We start from the raw sequence: 15745 nt of genomic DNA on the forward strand, positions 1-15745 counted from the left end.
CATTTGCCCCCCCCCCCCCGTTCTGGCCGCCTTTCCCCCTCCCAGTCGCACCACGTCCTTTCCTGGGCGCTGAGTCCCTGGCCCTGCTGGAAGCCACACCCCTCCCCCCATCCGTCCCTCTCTGGGAAGACGCGACCCTCTGGCCTGCCCCACCCAACTAGTAGCTAGCACGTTTAATTGTATATGGCCAAAGGCCATCACAATACAAAGTTAAAAAACAGTAAAAATAGAAATCTCTCTTACTAGCATAAAACACAGTTATTGAAATAATAAAACAACTAGGAGGAGGTGCCATGCGGTGATGGGATGGCCGGCCTGGCTCAGGGAAGCATGTGGGAAACGCCAGCCGGGAAGGGAATTCATCCGCGCTCAGAAAAAACCAGCCCTGCAGGCGTGACCCAAATTTCTGTACGCTGTTACTAGAACTGAGAGACTTTGCCAAGTAGCAGACCCCGAACCTACTACTGTCTTTAGGGAACACACTAGGATCCCCCCCCCGTCTCATCTCTCCCTCCCCCAAATGCGATTGCAACTCACGAAACGCGTCCGGGAGGGAGCAGAGGCAGCCGCGGGCAGAACCAGGGCCACATGGCCGGGAGGGAGGAAGAGGCCTCCCCAAGCCCCCCACCCCCACCCCACCCCGCTGCCCGTCTAGGAGTCCGGACTCGCTCGCTTTAACCCCCGAGTTGACTGCCCCCACCCATGCCTTGCCCTGCTTTGCCCCCCTCGGAGGCCGGGGACGGGGCGGCAGAGCGGTGTGGCCCGGCTGCTGCGCGCTCCCGCGGCTTCTCCTCTTGGCAAAGGCGCCGCCTGCCCGGTGCGGGGGGCGAGGGGAGGGGAGGGGAGGGGGGGTCCCCTGTGCACCTTGGGGGGGGGGTTGGCCCGGGAGTTCAGGGGAGAGTCCGAAGGGGGAGCCGCTCCCTGCCCTGCTGCAGCCCTCGAGGGAAAGGGGCCTGGGGCTGCCTCCTGCGGAGCTAAAGCAGCCCCCCCCATCACACACCTGGGCCTGGGGAGGGGCGATGGCAGGGAGGGGGGATCTGCATTTGATGTGAGCCGACGGGGCATCACGGAAGATACTTCCTCCTGAAGTTGCCTCCTGCCCCTGGGATTCGGAGGTTGGCTGCCTCCGAACATGGAGGCCCCCCTTAGCCGCCATGGCTAGCAACCTTTCCAAGGCCGTCCTGCATGGCGCTCTGACTCGCCTCTTTTTAAAGCCCTTTGTGCCCGTGGCCGTCGCGGCATCCCCTGACACTGCGTTCCACGTCAATCACTCCTTAGGCGTAGAAGCATGTCCCTTTGGTCGTCCTGAATCTTCAAGCGGATACTGAATGTTGGGGTTTTTGTTCCATCCCCTCACGCTTGCCTGCTTTCCACTTTATTTGCCCCTCTGTTGCCCACTCACACATTTTGTGGAGCTGGAGCTCTTCACGGTTGGTCCTGGTTTTCACCATCCTGAAAATGTGGGTGCCATCCGCAAACCTGGCCACTACACTGCTCACCCCTCAGTTCTGGAGCATTTAGGAACCGTTTCAATAGCACTGGACCCAATACTGATCCTTGTGGGACAACACGACGTACTTACTTCCATCGGGAGCAGAATCTGTTTATCCCTTCTCTTCAAGAACATAAGAGAAGCCATGTTGGATCAGGCCAATGGCCCATCCAGTCCAACACTCTGTGTCGCACAGAGGCCAAAAACCAGGTGTCCTCAGGAGGTCTGCCAGTGGGGAGGGGACACTAGAAGCCCTCCCACTGACTGCCCCCCCCAAACACCAAGAAGACAGAGCCTCCCTGCCCTAGACAGAGAGTCCCATCTAGACCTTGTGGCTCATAGCCACTGATGCCTCTTTGCTTCCTGTTGTTTAACCAAGTTTTTATCCATAAGAAGACACGTCCTCTTACCTCATAACTTACCCAGGGGACTTTGGTGAGGGACCCTGCCAAATGCCTTTTGAAAGTCCGAGGATATAATATTTACCAGGTCCCCCTTGCGTACTTGCTTGTTTATTTTCTCGGAGAATTCAAAAAGGCGGGTGAGGCAGGATTTCCCTTTCCAAAAGCCATGCTGATTTTCTCCCGGCAGGCTTTGTTCCTCTATGCGCCTAACAATCCAATTTTGATTACAGTTTCTACTCATGTGCCTGGACAGATGTTAGGCGAACTGCCTGTAATTTCCTTAATCCCCTCTGGATGTAACATTTGCTACTCTCTAGTCTTCAGGTACAATGGCTGATTTTAGTGATCAGTTACATAAACAGGTTAGATGGGTCGCTTTATTGGTGTGCAGTAGAACACCAGTGTATGAGTCCACATTAGCACCTTAGAGAACAAGAAGATGTTCAGAGTGTAAGCTTTTGAGAGTCACAGTTTGTATCTGAGGAAGAGAGGTCTGACTCTTGAAAGCTTACTCTCTGAACATCTTCTTGGTCTCTCAGGTGCCAATGGACTCATAAACAGGATAGTAGAGGAAGAATCACACGTTTGAGTCCCCAAAGAATTCTTCGGTGTGTGCCATCAGGACTTGGAGGCTTATTGGTTGTTAAATTTTGTTTTATTTCCCCAGTAGTTCTAAATCTTCTAAATCTCTCATGGCCTCATTTTGACTCAGTTCTTCAGACTCCCTTCCTGAAAATTGTGGCTGTGGCATGTGCGTATATATCCAACACAGTGAACAAAAATGCAAAGAATTCATTGAGCTTCTCTACCCTCTCACCCTCTTCCTTTAGCAATCCTTTTATTCCTTGATCAACCAAATGCCCACGGACTTCTCTGGCTGGTTTCATCCTACGTATATATTTAAAGATTCGTTTATTGTTCATCTTCATGCTTTTAACAAGCGCAGATTCTCTTTTTGCATGCCTAATTATAAAGTTGCACTTCTTTTGCCAGACCTTGGGCTCCCCCCATCTCAAAACTGGCCCCAGATTCAAAGTAATGAAGGGATCTACAAGGCCAGAAATGAAGAGAATTGGGACAGATTAGCCACGGAACACCCTTGTGATATTTGCAATGGGAGCAAAGGTTTACTCACAAGAGGATAGAAAAACACAGGCAGCCCAGACACAAAAGGTGGGAAACAAAGATAGTTAAGAACCTCCGTGCGCAAGCAGAGCCAGTTGGGGAGAGTGGTTAGAGGGTCTGACTAGGATCAAGGTTCGAATCCCACCCCTGCAATGGAAACTGGCTCAATGGCCTTGGGCCACTCACATCCTCTGAGTCAGCTGTGGGGATAAAAAGGATGACATGAGAACGATGGAAGCCCCTCCAGGTCCCCATCTGGGAAAATTATAGATTCTGCTGATATAGTTATAAAGGAGATTTTACCTATTTGCCAAAAAAAGAAAAGATGGCCACCCTTCCTCTTGCTTCATCTGGTATTACTGCCGCTCCTTCAGTCTTTCAGCAGGGGGCTGAACCAACTCATTCAGCCCCCTACTGAAGGATAAATACTGCAAGCACTGCACAGGACAGGGTCACAGAAAGCGGTGAGGGTGCCAGGCCCTAGTTGCTGAATGAAAAGCTGTGATGGATATCTGGTGTGTGTGTGGGTGTGTGTCTTGCAGCCATCAACGAATGCACTGCATTTTTTTCCTCCTGTGTCCTGCCAGTTTTCATTTTTTACCAACCAGTGCAAAAACAACAAGAAAATGTGAAGTGTCAGATATGTGACCCACAGTCCTTCCATACTGCGCATTCTGTATTTTTCCTCTGTGTGTTTAGGTTAGCAGAAGCATCCTGGTTCCTGAGACAGCCTTATCTGAAGTAGCTCACCACAACGGCCTTGGGACAGCTCCTTCCTTCTCTCCCACCGAGGGTACCAGCTGGGCAGACACCGAGGGTGGGGGATGTTGGGAAGGGTTATGATATACTGTAGCAAGCACTGAATACGTCATTCTCAACAAGAGTTCTGTGTACAGCTAGAGCTTGCCTTCGCCTCTGGATAATCTATGGAAATAGATACTTTCTGAACTTCTACTCTCAATAAAACAAACTTTGAATCAAGAGAGCTTGGATTTCTTGCTGCAAGGGGTGGGAGAAAGATTCAACAGTATCCTGTCTCCTGTTTGAATGGATCGGATCTGGGCCTGAGTGCAAATTCACCCAAGCCTGGAACAATCACTAGGATAAAACCGATGGACACAAGAGGGTTTATTTTTTAATAGTGAACAAGAATAAAGTTTATTTAGAAATACACATCTTGAGATAAACATCAACAGCTGAGAACCAGTGGGGTTTAGCTTTGGAAAGATGGACTAAAATCTGGGAAATCCATGTTGAGACCGCCACTCTGCTGTGGAAGCTTGGTGAGGGATGTAGGGCCAGCAATACTGTCAGGCTAACCTACCTCACAGGGTTGTTGTGAAGATAAAATGGAGGGCAGAATTATGCCATGATAACCCTGTGGCTAGCCCACTTTAACGCACTCCAACTCCACCTGCCCTTGAAGTGAGAAAACGCAGCTGGTAGACTAGGGAATGCCACAAGCCCTTTGATTAGGTATCAGGCTCAGCTCCAGGGCCTCTAACTTCAAGGGCAGATCCAGGGTTCCCCTTTCTCTCCAGGACCAGCCCTCTCCATATGCTCTGCTGCAGGGCTGAGGTGAACAGCTGCCTGGACAGAGGCCTGCTCTCTTGTGGCTCCCACTCGGTGGAAGGGCCCCAGAACGGCTCCCACAATTGTCTCATCCCACAGAAGGTGTTGAATGGGCATTTTAACAGAGGCAGTCGGGTTGTAGTTTTACAACAGGCTCTTCTGGGTAGCTCTGGCCAGGCCTGATTCAGACATCAGCGTGCTCTTAAGAAGCCCTAACCTTTCCAGTACTGGATCATTTAAATAAGGGCCAGAGGAAAACCTCCGGAATGGTTTTAGGACCATTAACAGGTACAGGACACCAATAAATGCTATTACAAAACATCTGCTTCCATTCTAAGCTTTTATTACAACATCATTATTCAACACTCTCAATATTGGAAAAAAATCAACAGAAAATCACACTATCCATCATTGCTACAGAGATTATTTTAAAAAGATCAATTCCATACAGGAGTCCAAAGAAGTTTCTTATCCCAGAAGATGAGCAGATCACAACCAAGAAACCCCACCTACAAACAAGCCCCAATCAAATCCCTTTCCCATATTTGCAAATCATTTCTCAACAATAGATACTGAATAGATATTACTGAAAGCTTTGCCACTTTCCAGGTAGGTGTATGGTTTCTCCCCTGTATGAATTCTTTGATGGTAAGTAAGGCTTCCCCTCCAACCGAAGGCTTTCCCACACTCCAAACATTTATACGGTTTCTCCCCTGTGTGAACTCTTTGGTGGGAATTAAGGTGTCCACTCTGACTGTAGCTTTCCCCACACTCCAGGCAGTTATAGGGCTTCTCTCCAGTGTGCATTTTTTTGATGGGAATTAAGGGCTCCACTGCCACTGAAACCTTTTCCGCAGTCTAGGCATTTATAAGGTTTCTCCCCTGTATGAGTTCTTTGATGACAAGTAAGATTTCCCCTCAAACTGAAGCTTTTCCCACACTCCAAGCATTTACAAGGTTTCTCCCCTGTGTGAATTCTTTGATGGGAATTAAGGTGTCCATTAATCCTGAATCTTTTCCCACACTCCAGGCATTTATATGGTTTCTCTCCTGTATGAATTCTTTGATGGCGAGTAAGGGTTTCCCTCCGACCAAAGCTTTTCCCACACTCCAGGCATTTATATGGTTTCTCTCCTGTATGAGTTCTTTGATGGCGAGTAAGGGTTTCCCTCCGACCAAAGCTTTTCCCACACTCCATGCATTTATAAGGTTTCTCCCCTGAATGAATTCTTTGGTGGGAATAAAGGTATCCATTACATCTGAAGCTTTCCCCACATTCCAAGCATTTATATGGTTTCTCCACTGTATGAATTCTTTGATGGCGAGTAAGGTTTTCCCTCTGACTGAAGCTTTTTCCACACTCCAGGCATTTATAAGGTTTCTCCCCTGTATGAATTCTTCGATGTGAATTAAGGTATCCATTACTTCTGAAGCTTTTCCCACACTCCATGCATTTATAAGGTTTCTCCCCTGTATGAATTCTTTGGTGGGAATTAAGGTCTCCATTACTTCTGAAGCTTTCCCCACATTCCAAGCATTTATATGGTTTCTCTCCTGTATGAATTCTTTGATGGTGAGCAAGGTTTCTCCTCCCACTGAAGCTTTTCCCACACTCCAAGCATTTATAAGGTTTCTCCCCTGTATGAATTCTTCGATGGGAATTAAGGTATCCATTACTTCTGAAGCTTTTTCCACACTCCATGCATTTATAAGGTTTCTCCCCTGTGTGAATTCTTTGGTGGGAATTAAGGCATCCACTCTGACTGAAGCTCTTCCCACACTCCAGGCATTTATAAGGTTTCTCCCCTGTATGAATTCTTCGATGGGAATTAAGGTATCCATTACTTCTGAAGCTTTTCCCACACTCCATGCATTTATAAGGTTTCTCCCCTGTGTGAATTCTTTGGTGGGAATTAAGGCATCCACTCTGACTGAAGCTCTTCCCACACTCCAGGCATTTATAAGGTTTCTCCCCTGTATGAATTCTTTGGTGGGAATTAAGGTGTCCACTCTGACTGAAGCTCTTCCCACACTCCAGGCATTTAAACGGCTTCTCGCCTGTGTGCATTCTTCGATGGGAATTAAGGGCTCCACTCCCACTGAACCCTTTTCCGCACTCCAGGCATTTATATGGTTTCTCCCCTGTGTTAATTCTTTGCTGGGAATTAAGGTGTCCACTCTGCCTGAAGATTTTTCCACGCTGCAGCCATTTATATTTTTTCTTTCTCTTATATGTTTTCCAATACATGCTAACATCTGAGTTTTCAGAAAAATTTTCCCCACTTGCTGTGCCCTCATTTCGATTGCCTTCTAGGTACATTTTTTCAAGTAATGGGATTTCAAGTTCATTTTCACCTCGCAAAAGACCAGAATGATTCCTTCCTTTAGATGGATGTTTTCTCCCCTCCTTCCGCAGGGTATCAGAATTTTCGACCTTCCCTTTCGCATCTGAATATATATCCCCTTTATCCATCGCTGGATGCTCAGATGTTTCATTTGCTGACCTCCACAAGCCTCCTGCAGAAAGAAAGAGAAACCTGGTGTGAGGATAGCACAGATATAAAACTCATCCATGTCAGAGATTTCTCCTTTGCTTTGTGATGGTTGTGTTTGCACTCTGGGAATGCTCAGGGGTTAAGATCACACAGTCTGTATCTAGTTCTCCCTCTCGCTTTCTCCATTCCTTCTGAATTCCAAGCAGTCAAGAGGACAAAAAACCACAAAGAACAGACAATGGAGACTGCCCTCCACCCCTTCCCTCGAGCTCAACATGACCCTGCTATTTTAAGTTTCTTCTTTCCTGCCTTGGTGAATTTAGAGGCTGAGTGGTTTGGGGGGCTTTTTGGGAGAACAAAGCCACTCACTCAGAGACAGCCAGCTAGTGGTAGTTTAACATAAAATAGAAGGTTTGAACAGCTGCCGAAGACATCTTATGCTGTTCAGCTATATGTTCTCTTTTTGTGAGGAACTGCATAGTATGTCCTTTTAGAGAAAAAATGATTTTCCTGGAATCGGCATTCTCTGTTCTCTGCCACCACAGAAAACCTCCTGCTTTCTCCTTGCAATGGAGCAGCTGCTGCGTTGGAAATGCCTCTTCACGGACTCAGGCTGGCTACAGTGTTTTTGGCTTCCGAGGGGCCCTGTCCTCTGAGCCCCTTACTGGGTTATGGGGAGGCAAGAAGCAAGAGAAGGCAAAGAGGGTCTGCCCCTGCTGCCACCCCCAATAATGGGAGGGAATTAGGGAGCTTGCTCCAACACAGATCTCTGGGCTGTCCTTGCTGCCATGGGTGGGCAGCCAGGCGGGGTTGTGGTGGTGGCAGGGCTGCTGGCATAGGGTACGCAGAGCTGACTGGTGTCCACCTAGTGGCTCTGTCCACTGACTGGATGATTGAGGCAACATCGTGGCTGAGCACCAGACCTCCCCTGCTTTGCCAGCTGACAGTCTGCAATTCGAATTCTCGTGAGAGCAGAGAGCAAACCCCAGTGGCCTAAGAGAAGGGGAGGAGAGAGGCAAACTCCACCTGGTGGTCTAGTAATGTTAAGACCACAACCCTTAACAAGACCCTGTCAACAAATACGGAAAACAAAACATTAGCCACACACTGGAAATGCTCAGCCTATATTAATAATAGTGACACAAGGAGGTGACGAAGATACTTACCTGGGAGGAAGGTCATCCAGCCTTGGTCAGAATTGAACACATCAAAAGTATAGCCAATGTCCACGCAGACTGGATGAGCAGGCAGACCATTCAACAAGGGGAACAGTCCCTTAAGAAAGAGCTCATCTGATGGAGAACAGCATCCCCTTCATAATCTAGTGATGTGCTCTACATCCAGGTTGGACAGGTAGGAAGATAATGGGCATCCTTGTCTGACACCTTTGCCAATGGGGAACCCTTCTCTTCCCCCACATTCTGCCCTAACAGCAGCCTTTTGCCCAGAGTACAGGAAGTGCATCAAAACAACCCGATGTTGTGACACCCCCATTTCTTTTAAGACTCTCCATAGCTTTTCATCTTCCACACAATCAAAACCTTTCCTGTAATCTATAAAACACATAATTAAAGAAAACAGGAAGTTCTCTCCATCTAGAACCCATGAGGTATTAAGGAACAAAATCAGGCATCAGGAACAACTTTCTTCAGCAATGCAGGAATAAAAAGAGTAAAAATGAAAACTGATGAACAAACTGCAATCTTAAACAGAGTTACGGCAATCTAAGTTCATTGATTTCAAAAGGCTTAGACTGGACTAACTCTGTTTAGGATTGCGTTGAAAGGTTCCCCAACAAGAGGACATGTGTGAATGCAAATACTGCTTTTCCTCTTTCTCCCCGCTGTAAACAAGGTAGTTTGACAGGAACAAAGGCAACATGGAATGCCTTAAAAACATGTAGCATCTCTGGACACCTGCGAAAAAAAGGTCTGGTGCGGGAAGGTTCCCCCCCCTCCAAAAACCCCTTTTGCTCCTTATGGCTGTGAAATGGGGGGGGGGGTTGTTGATAGATAAACAGCTGTTTGCACTTGACCTTGCATGTTACCAGCCGGCCATGGTCTCCTCTGAGAGGAGGTACAAAAAAGGATCCTCGGAGACTTACTCTGTAGGTCTCAATGAGCAAAGCAAGGCGAGCTTTGATCTAAAATAGTGAAAACACAGAAATAATGAAAATGGAAAGGATTCTTTGTCCTGCAGGGGACGGGGTGGGATGTTGGATTCCTGCAGACTGCAAGAAGTTGGACTCCATGGCCTGGGGGGGTCCCTCCCCACTCTCCGAAGAGGAGCTGGCCTGGAGCTTCCTATCTCCTCCGGGATCCCTCCCACTGAGGCCGCCGCTGTCTTCTTCGGATGGTTCCTGAGATGACTTTTTAAGAATTCTGTCCATAAAGGGGAACTCTTCTGCCATTAAAGAGGGCCTGTCTCAGAAAACCCAAATGTAAACCTCTCAGAGGCCTACGAGGGTTGTTGAGGTCCAGCAACGTGAGACCAAGGCCTGCAGGACAGGTGCTCATTCCTGGGGCAAAACAAGGACCGGCAGGGTCTTCTCCCCTCAGTCCCCCCCGCCAGAGGTGAAATGACCTTCCTCCCCTCTGCAACTGGGAGAGGAGCTACAATGCGTTCCTATAAGACCAGTCTGGGGCTGCTTTCGGTATTCTCTGAGGAAACGTAGATGCTTTGCTTTGCAGGCCCAACATTCCAGGACCAAGGCCTGCCCCCTCCAATTAAAGGGACTGCCAAAGGGTATCGCTTGTTTTCATATGTTCAAGCCCTACAAGCACCGTTTCAACATTCACAACCCAGTCAAGCTCTTTGGAGGAGAGGCTCCATCTGAGAGGAGAAACAAGGCCACAGAAATCCACCAGCCCCTGGGAGGAAGTGCAGGCGTCGCATAGCCCCACAGCAGATCGAAGCAGCTACCTGCCAATCCCTCTTCTGCCCCCGAGATCAGGAGAAACGGCTCTTCTTCTCCTTCCAGCCTGGAAATGAGGTCAGGTTTGGCAACCTCAGGTCCTTTTATGAGGAAAAAAGGAAAGACAAAACTGTGACTCTTCTGTGTGCTCATAAATGGAGCAATTCCAAGCCGGGATTCCTACACAACAGACAAGAAATAGGGGCAGGGTGGTATGGGGCTGTATCTGGCACGGGCAGTTCTGAGCCTCCTCCCTGCCAAGACAAGATGGAAACACCAGCTGAGAACTAAGGCAGTGCCAGAGAAGCCAGCACAGCTCCTTCCAGAGCCACATCTCTGCCTTGGTAAGACAAGGCCCAGACTGTGGGGAAGCCCCCTGCTTAGGCCCTCCTGCCTTCTCCATATCCAGGCTCATTTGGCACCTCTTCTGATGCCCTCTTTCGTGGTCCAGGCACAGGGATGCCCAATGGGGGGGAGGCTCCTCCTTCACAACCCCTCCCACACCAGAGAAAGGATCACTGACCAACCACTGGGCCCAGGGCAGACTGGGCCCAGGGTGGTCCGCGTGACCACGTCCTCCCTTAATAAGGAGTTTCTTACAGTCACCCTTCACAGCCTCACAGCCAAAAGGAGGCAGCCCAGGGGAAAGGGACCCTCACCCAGAGAGGCCACGTTCCCAAAATTCTCCAGCATGACTTCCTTGTACAGGGCTCTCTGCGCTGGGCTCAGCAGGCTCCACTCCCCCTTGGAGAAATGCACAGCCACCTCTTCGAAGGACACCAGACGCTAGAAGGAGGAGAAGAGAGTTCTTTTATCTCTCTGGAAAGGCAGTGCGTAATTAAGAAAATTGCAATGGCTGGTGTGACATAGTGGTTAGAGTGAAGGACTAGGATCTGGGAGGACTGAGTTCGAATCCCGTCTCTGTCATGGATGCTTCTCCAGGGACATTGGGCTCTTCACTTTTTTTCAGCCTAACCTACCTCACAAGACTGTTGTTGGGAGGGTTAAGAGGTGGTGAGGAGAACTGAATGAAAAGCTGCTTTGGGTCCCTGATCAGAGCAAAAGGAGGGATGTTATTTAAAAAACTGGGGAAATATTATTAAATTATTTAAAAAATAAATCATAAGCAAAATCAGGGGTGGCAAAAGCAAAGTGGAACAAAGAGGAGGGGAGAAGACCCCACAGGGACATTTGTCTCTTCCCCTCCCCACCGTTCCCTGGGGGCATCTGAAGGCCAGGGGGGCTCTCCTTACCTGCAGGGGGCCAGCATCCAATTGGGGGAGAGGCCACACATGGCCGTGAAGAGGAGCAAATCCTTTTCCAGGGGACGCTTGTAACACAGTATTTTTTTCTTCTCTGAACATCTAACTTGACACAGGCTGTGTCAATTTTCCACCCTCCACGTGGGCAGCCTCATAATCTTGGGGCACCAGAACGGAGAGGAAGGAACCCGATCCGCTGAGCCTTGCAGCAGAGAAGGAACCCCTTCCTCACATCTGCTGTGCACACCCCCCCCCTTACCTGAGCTGGCTGCATGGCTGGTCTTTCCCCTTCACCACATGGAGGAGACAAGAGAGAAGCAGCCAAGGGGGTCTTCCTCCTGCTACCTGGGAGGGGAAAAAAGAAAGATGAAGAGAAACGCTTTTGGGGCACGGAAATTTCTATGCCAGTCCCTACAGTGAAGCACCCTCTGGATTTGATCCGGGGTAGAATTCAAGATCTCAGACCAGAGTCTTTGGCCCGGTATCTCTCCCCACACCCAGCCATCCTTTTCACCCTCCCCGCCTGTTCTGGCCCCCTTTCCTCCTCCCAATCGCACCACATCCTTTCCTGGGCGCTGAGTGCCTGGCCCTGCTGGAAGCCACACCAATCCATCCCTCTCTGGGAAAACACGACCCTCCAGCCTGCCTAGGGTTGCCAGCCTCCAGTGGGTAGCTGGAGATCTCCCGGAATTACAACTGATCTCCAGGTGACAAAGATCAGTTCCCCTGGAGAAAATGGTTGCTTTGGAGGGTAGACTCTATGGTATTATTCCATTCTGAGGCCCCTCCCCAACCCCCACCTTTTCCAGGCTCCACTCCCCAAATCTCCAGGAATTTTCCCGCCTGGCCCTGGCAACCCTAGGCCTGCCCCACAGAACTAGGAGGAGGTGCCATGCGGTGATGGGATGGCCGGCCTGACTCAGGGTAGCATGTGGGAGATACCAGTTGGGAAGGGAAATCATCCCAGCTCAGAAAAAACCAGCCCCGCAGGCATGACCCAAATTGCTGTACGCTGTTACTAGGACTGAGAGAGAGACTTTGCAAAGTAGCAGACCCCGAACCTACTACTGTCTTTAGGGAACACACTAAGATCCCCCCCCCCCCCGGTCTCATCTCTCCCTCCCCCAAATACGATTGCAACTCACGAAACGCGTCCGGGAGGGAGCAGAGGCAGCCGCGGGAAGAACCGGGGCCACATGGCCGGGAGGGAGGAAGTGACCTCACCAACCCCCCACCCCCACCCCACCCCGCTGCCCGTCTAGGAGTCCGGACTCTCTCGCTTTAACCCCCGAGTTGACTGCCCCCACCCATGCCTTGCCCTGCTTTGCCCCCCTCGGAGGCCGGGGACGGGGCGGCAGAGCGGTGTGGCCCGGCTGCTGCGCGCTCCCGCGGCTTCTCCTCTTGACAAAGGCGCCGCCGGCCCGGTGCGGGGGGCGAGGGGAGGGGAGGGGGGTCCCCTGTGCACCTTGGGGGGGGGGGTTAGCCCGGGAGTTCAGGGGAGAGTCCGAAGGGGGAGCCGCTCCCTGCCCTGCTGCAGCCCTCGAGGGAAAGGGGCCTGGGGCTGCCCCCCCATCACACACCTGGGCCTGGGGAGGGGCGATGGCAGGGAGGGGGTGTCTGATTCAGCTCCGTGGGTCCCTTTCAGCAGGCTCCAGCCTGGGCGCGAAGGAAGCCTCCATTTCATTTATCTGGGAAATGTCTATGCCGCCTTTCCAGGGAACCTGCTCGAGGGGGGCTGAGAAAGGAAACATGAAAAAGTTCTTAAAACTCGGGGCTCATATTTTGTCCTTGATCCATTTCTCCTACAGAGAGAAGTGGAGGCTCCATTTAGCCCTCGAGGTCCCTAAGGGAGCTTCCTGAGAGGATTTCTCTGGTCCCCCTGTGTAAATATATTTTACTTCAGCCTCATCACCTGCCGATCCGGCTGCAGGTTCCTTAGGGGACTGACAAAGTCCCAAGGTGCCAGCGTGGAGAATCTGGGCTCTTTGGCCATAGGAATTAAGACCTCCTGGCAAGAGTCCGGAGGCATCATGGGGAAGAATTGCAGGGGTGAGGAGGACTCCCCAGTTTTGCATGTCAAGCACTGCTACTGGGCCAGAGAGGGAGGCGAAGGCGTTCCAGCCCTTCAGGCCTACCTAAACCCAGACATCGACCAGAGGCATAAAGCCTCAGAACCCAAGAAAACACTACACGGTGTAAATTAAACTCTGTTTTGATACAGTCAGAAATATGTATACAATAATTTTACAATGAATCTAATAAATACATATGTCAGGACAGTCTCATCAATCGTCCATATGTTCTATCACAATACAACGTCCAATCCAGGTAGGCAAACCTTCAGTAAATACCAAGTTCAAATCAAACTCCAATGATATCACAATCTGAATGGTGGCTGGAATGATTAATCCGAAGACTGGCCAGGAGATTGGCAAGGAGCCTGCCAGCTTTATCTTCTACTCGTTTCGGCACTTCTTCTTCATAGCCAATTACCAGTATTTGCAATCAATTATTTGCAATCAGCTGTTGTAACGATCCTGAGAAAGGTTCATGGCACCCTATTATGGTTGATGATTTCATATGATCAGGCCTTGTTGGATTTTGTTTTTGAAAGGTTTCTGTTGAACCACTTCTGAGAGAGAGGTATCATTTTCCAGGATGGGTTGTAGCTCACTGATGATACGTTGGATGGGTTTGAGCTGGGAACTATAGGTGACAACCAGGGGTGTTCTGTTGTTAGTTCCTTTAGGTTTGTTCTGGAGCAGGCTGTTTCTGGGTACTAGTCTGGCCCTGTTGATTTGTTTCTCTCTCTCAGAAGTCCTGGGTGGAAGACCTTTCCTTGCCTACAGACAGCCCCCCAATCTTAAACGACTTCTCACTTACAATCATGAATCGGCCAGCAGAGTCACCAGCACAGGTACCAGGCCCTGCAACAGACCCAGATGCCAGCTCTGCCCCTATATCTACCCAGGGAATACAATTACAGGACCCAATGGCGTCAACTACACTGTCTCTGGCTCTTACAGCTGCTCATCCTCCAATCTGATATATGCCCTCATGTGCCAACAATGTCCTTCTGCTCTGTACATTGGACAAACCAGCCAACCTCTACGCAAAAGAATAAATGGACACAAATCTGACATTAGAAATGGAAACGTCCAAAAACCAGTGGGAGAACACTTCAATCTACCAGGACATTCCACCAAAGACGTAAAGGTCGCTGTGGTTCAACAGAAACCTTTCAAAAACAAAATCCAACGGGAGGCTGCTGAATTGGAATTCATATGCAAATTTGACTCTGTCAAGCTGGGACTGAATAGAGACTATGAATGGTTATCACATTATCACAGGTAACAGATTCTCTTTACAGAGGCGTGATCTGGGGGAGCCCAGTGACGCCTGGTGTGGGCTTTCGGGGACCACAGTTCTCTTTGTCAGATGCAGCTGGCAGGGAGAGCTGTGGTTATCGAAGGCTTATACTACATAGGAATTGGATACTTTCACTGCTACAAACTAATACGGCAAACTGACTGCACACCAAAAGGAGATGTTTACATTTCCAAGCAAAGGAATGTTTTGACTGCCTCCACGCTAATTGCATTCTGTCCCCTTGTGATATATGTCCCCTTCTTTCCTCTCTCTCTCTCTTCTCCCCTCCTCTTCTGTATCTGCCCAGTTTTGATCAGGCATCTGACGAAGAGAACTTGATTCTCGAAAGCTTATGCTACAATAAAATTGGTTAGTCTTAAAGGTGCTACTGGACTCTTTTTGATTTTTCTCCATTGTGAAAGCTTATGAAAAAGCATAACCTTCAAGCAGTATTCAGACCCACCCGAAAAATACAACAGATGCTACGATCAGCAAAAGACAGTAGAGACCCCCTCACCTCTGCAGGAGTATACCGTATACCCTGCAGCTGTGGACAAGTTTACATCGGGACCACAAAGCGTAGCATCCAGACAAGAATAAAAGAACATGAAAGACACTGCAGACTTGGACAACCTGAAAAATCAGCAGTGGCTGAACATAGCCTAACACAAACAGGGCACAGTATCTTATTCCAGGACACCAAAATACTGGACAACAGTTCCAACTACTTTGTCAGACTGCACAGGGAAGCCATTGAAATTCACAAGCATAAGCAAAACTTCAACAGGAAAGAAGAAACCTTAAGAATGAACAGAGCATGGTTTCCAGTTCTGAAAAACACCAGGCTAACAAAACACTCTATACTCGACAATAGCCCTGCAGAGAAGATTAGCACATCAAGCTCCAATCCATATGCAAAAGAACCTCCTCAGGACACAGTGAAGCCTCCCGCCATTAGCATTCCACACCCTGGGAAACTCTTACAGGATGCCTCAGCTCAACCCTACCCCTCCTGAGTAGATACAAATGACCTGCCAACATCTTTTCCACACTGTGACACTGAGAGATCTCTGTCTTTTGGTGCTACACCTCTGAAGATGCCAGCCACAGCT

The 15745-nt window shown here is 49.5% G+C and overlaps 1 protein-coding gene across 1 annotated transcript in view; it reads right to left on the minus strand.

The window, feature by feature from the left end:
- Positions 1–13293, minus strand: part of LOC129327998 (zinc finger protein 160-like) — a 32455-nt gene extending 19162 nt beyond the window's left edge. The window contains 5 exon segments of the mRNA XM_054976738.1: positions 6625–7110; positions 8255–8323; positions 10011–10069; positions 11524–11609; positions 13177–13293. Coding sequence (XP_054832713.1) covers positions 6625–7110; positions 8255–8323; positions 10011–10069; positions 11524–11609; positions 13177–13293 — 817 coding nt within the window.
- Between the last annotated feature and the right edge of the window lie 2452 nt (positions 13294–15745).

The sequence above is a fragment of the Eublepharis macularius genome, chromosome 4, assembly GCF_028583425.1.
Source record: "Eublepharis macularius isolate TG4126 chromosome 4, MPM_Emac_v1.0, whole genome shotgun sequence".
NCBI classification, from domain to species: Eukaryota; Metazoa; Chordata; class Lepidosauria; order Squamata; family Eublepharidae; genus Eublepharis; species Eublepharis macularius.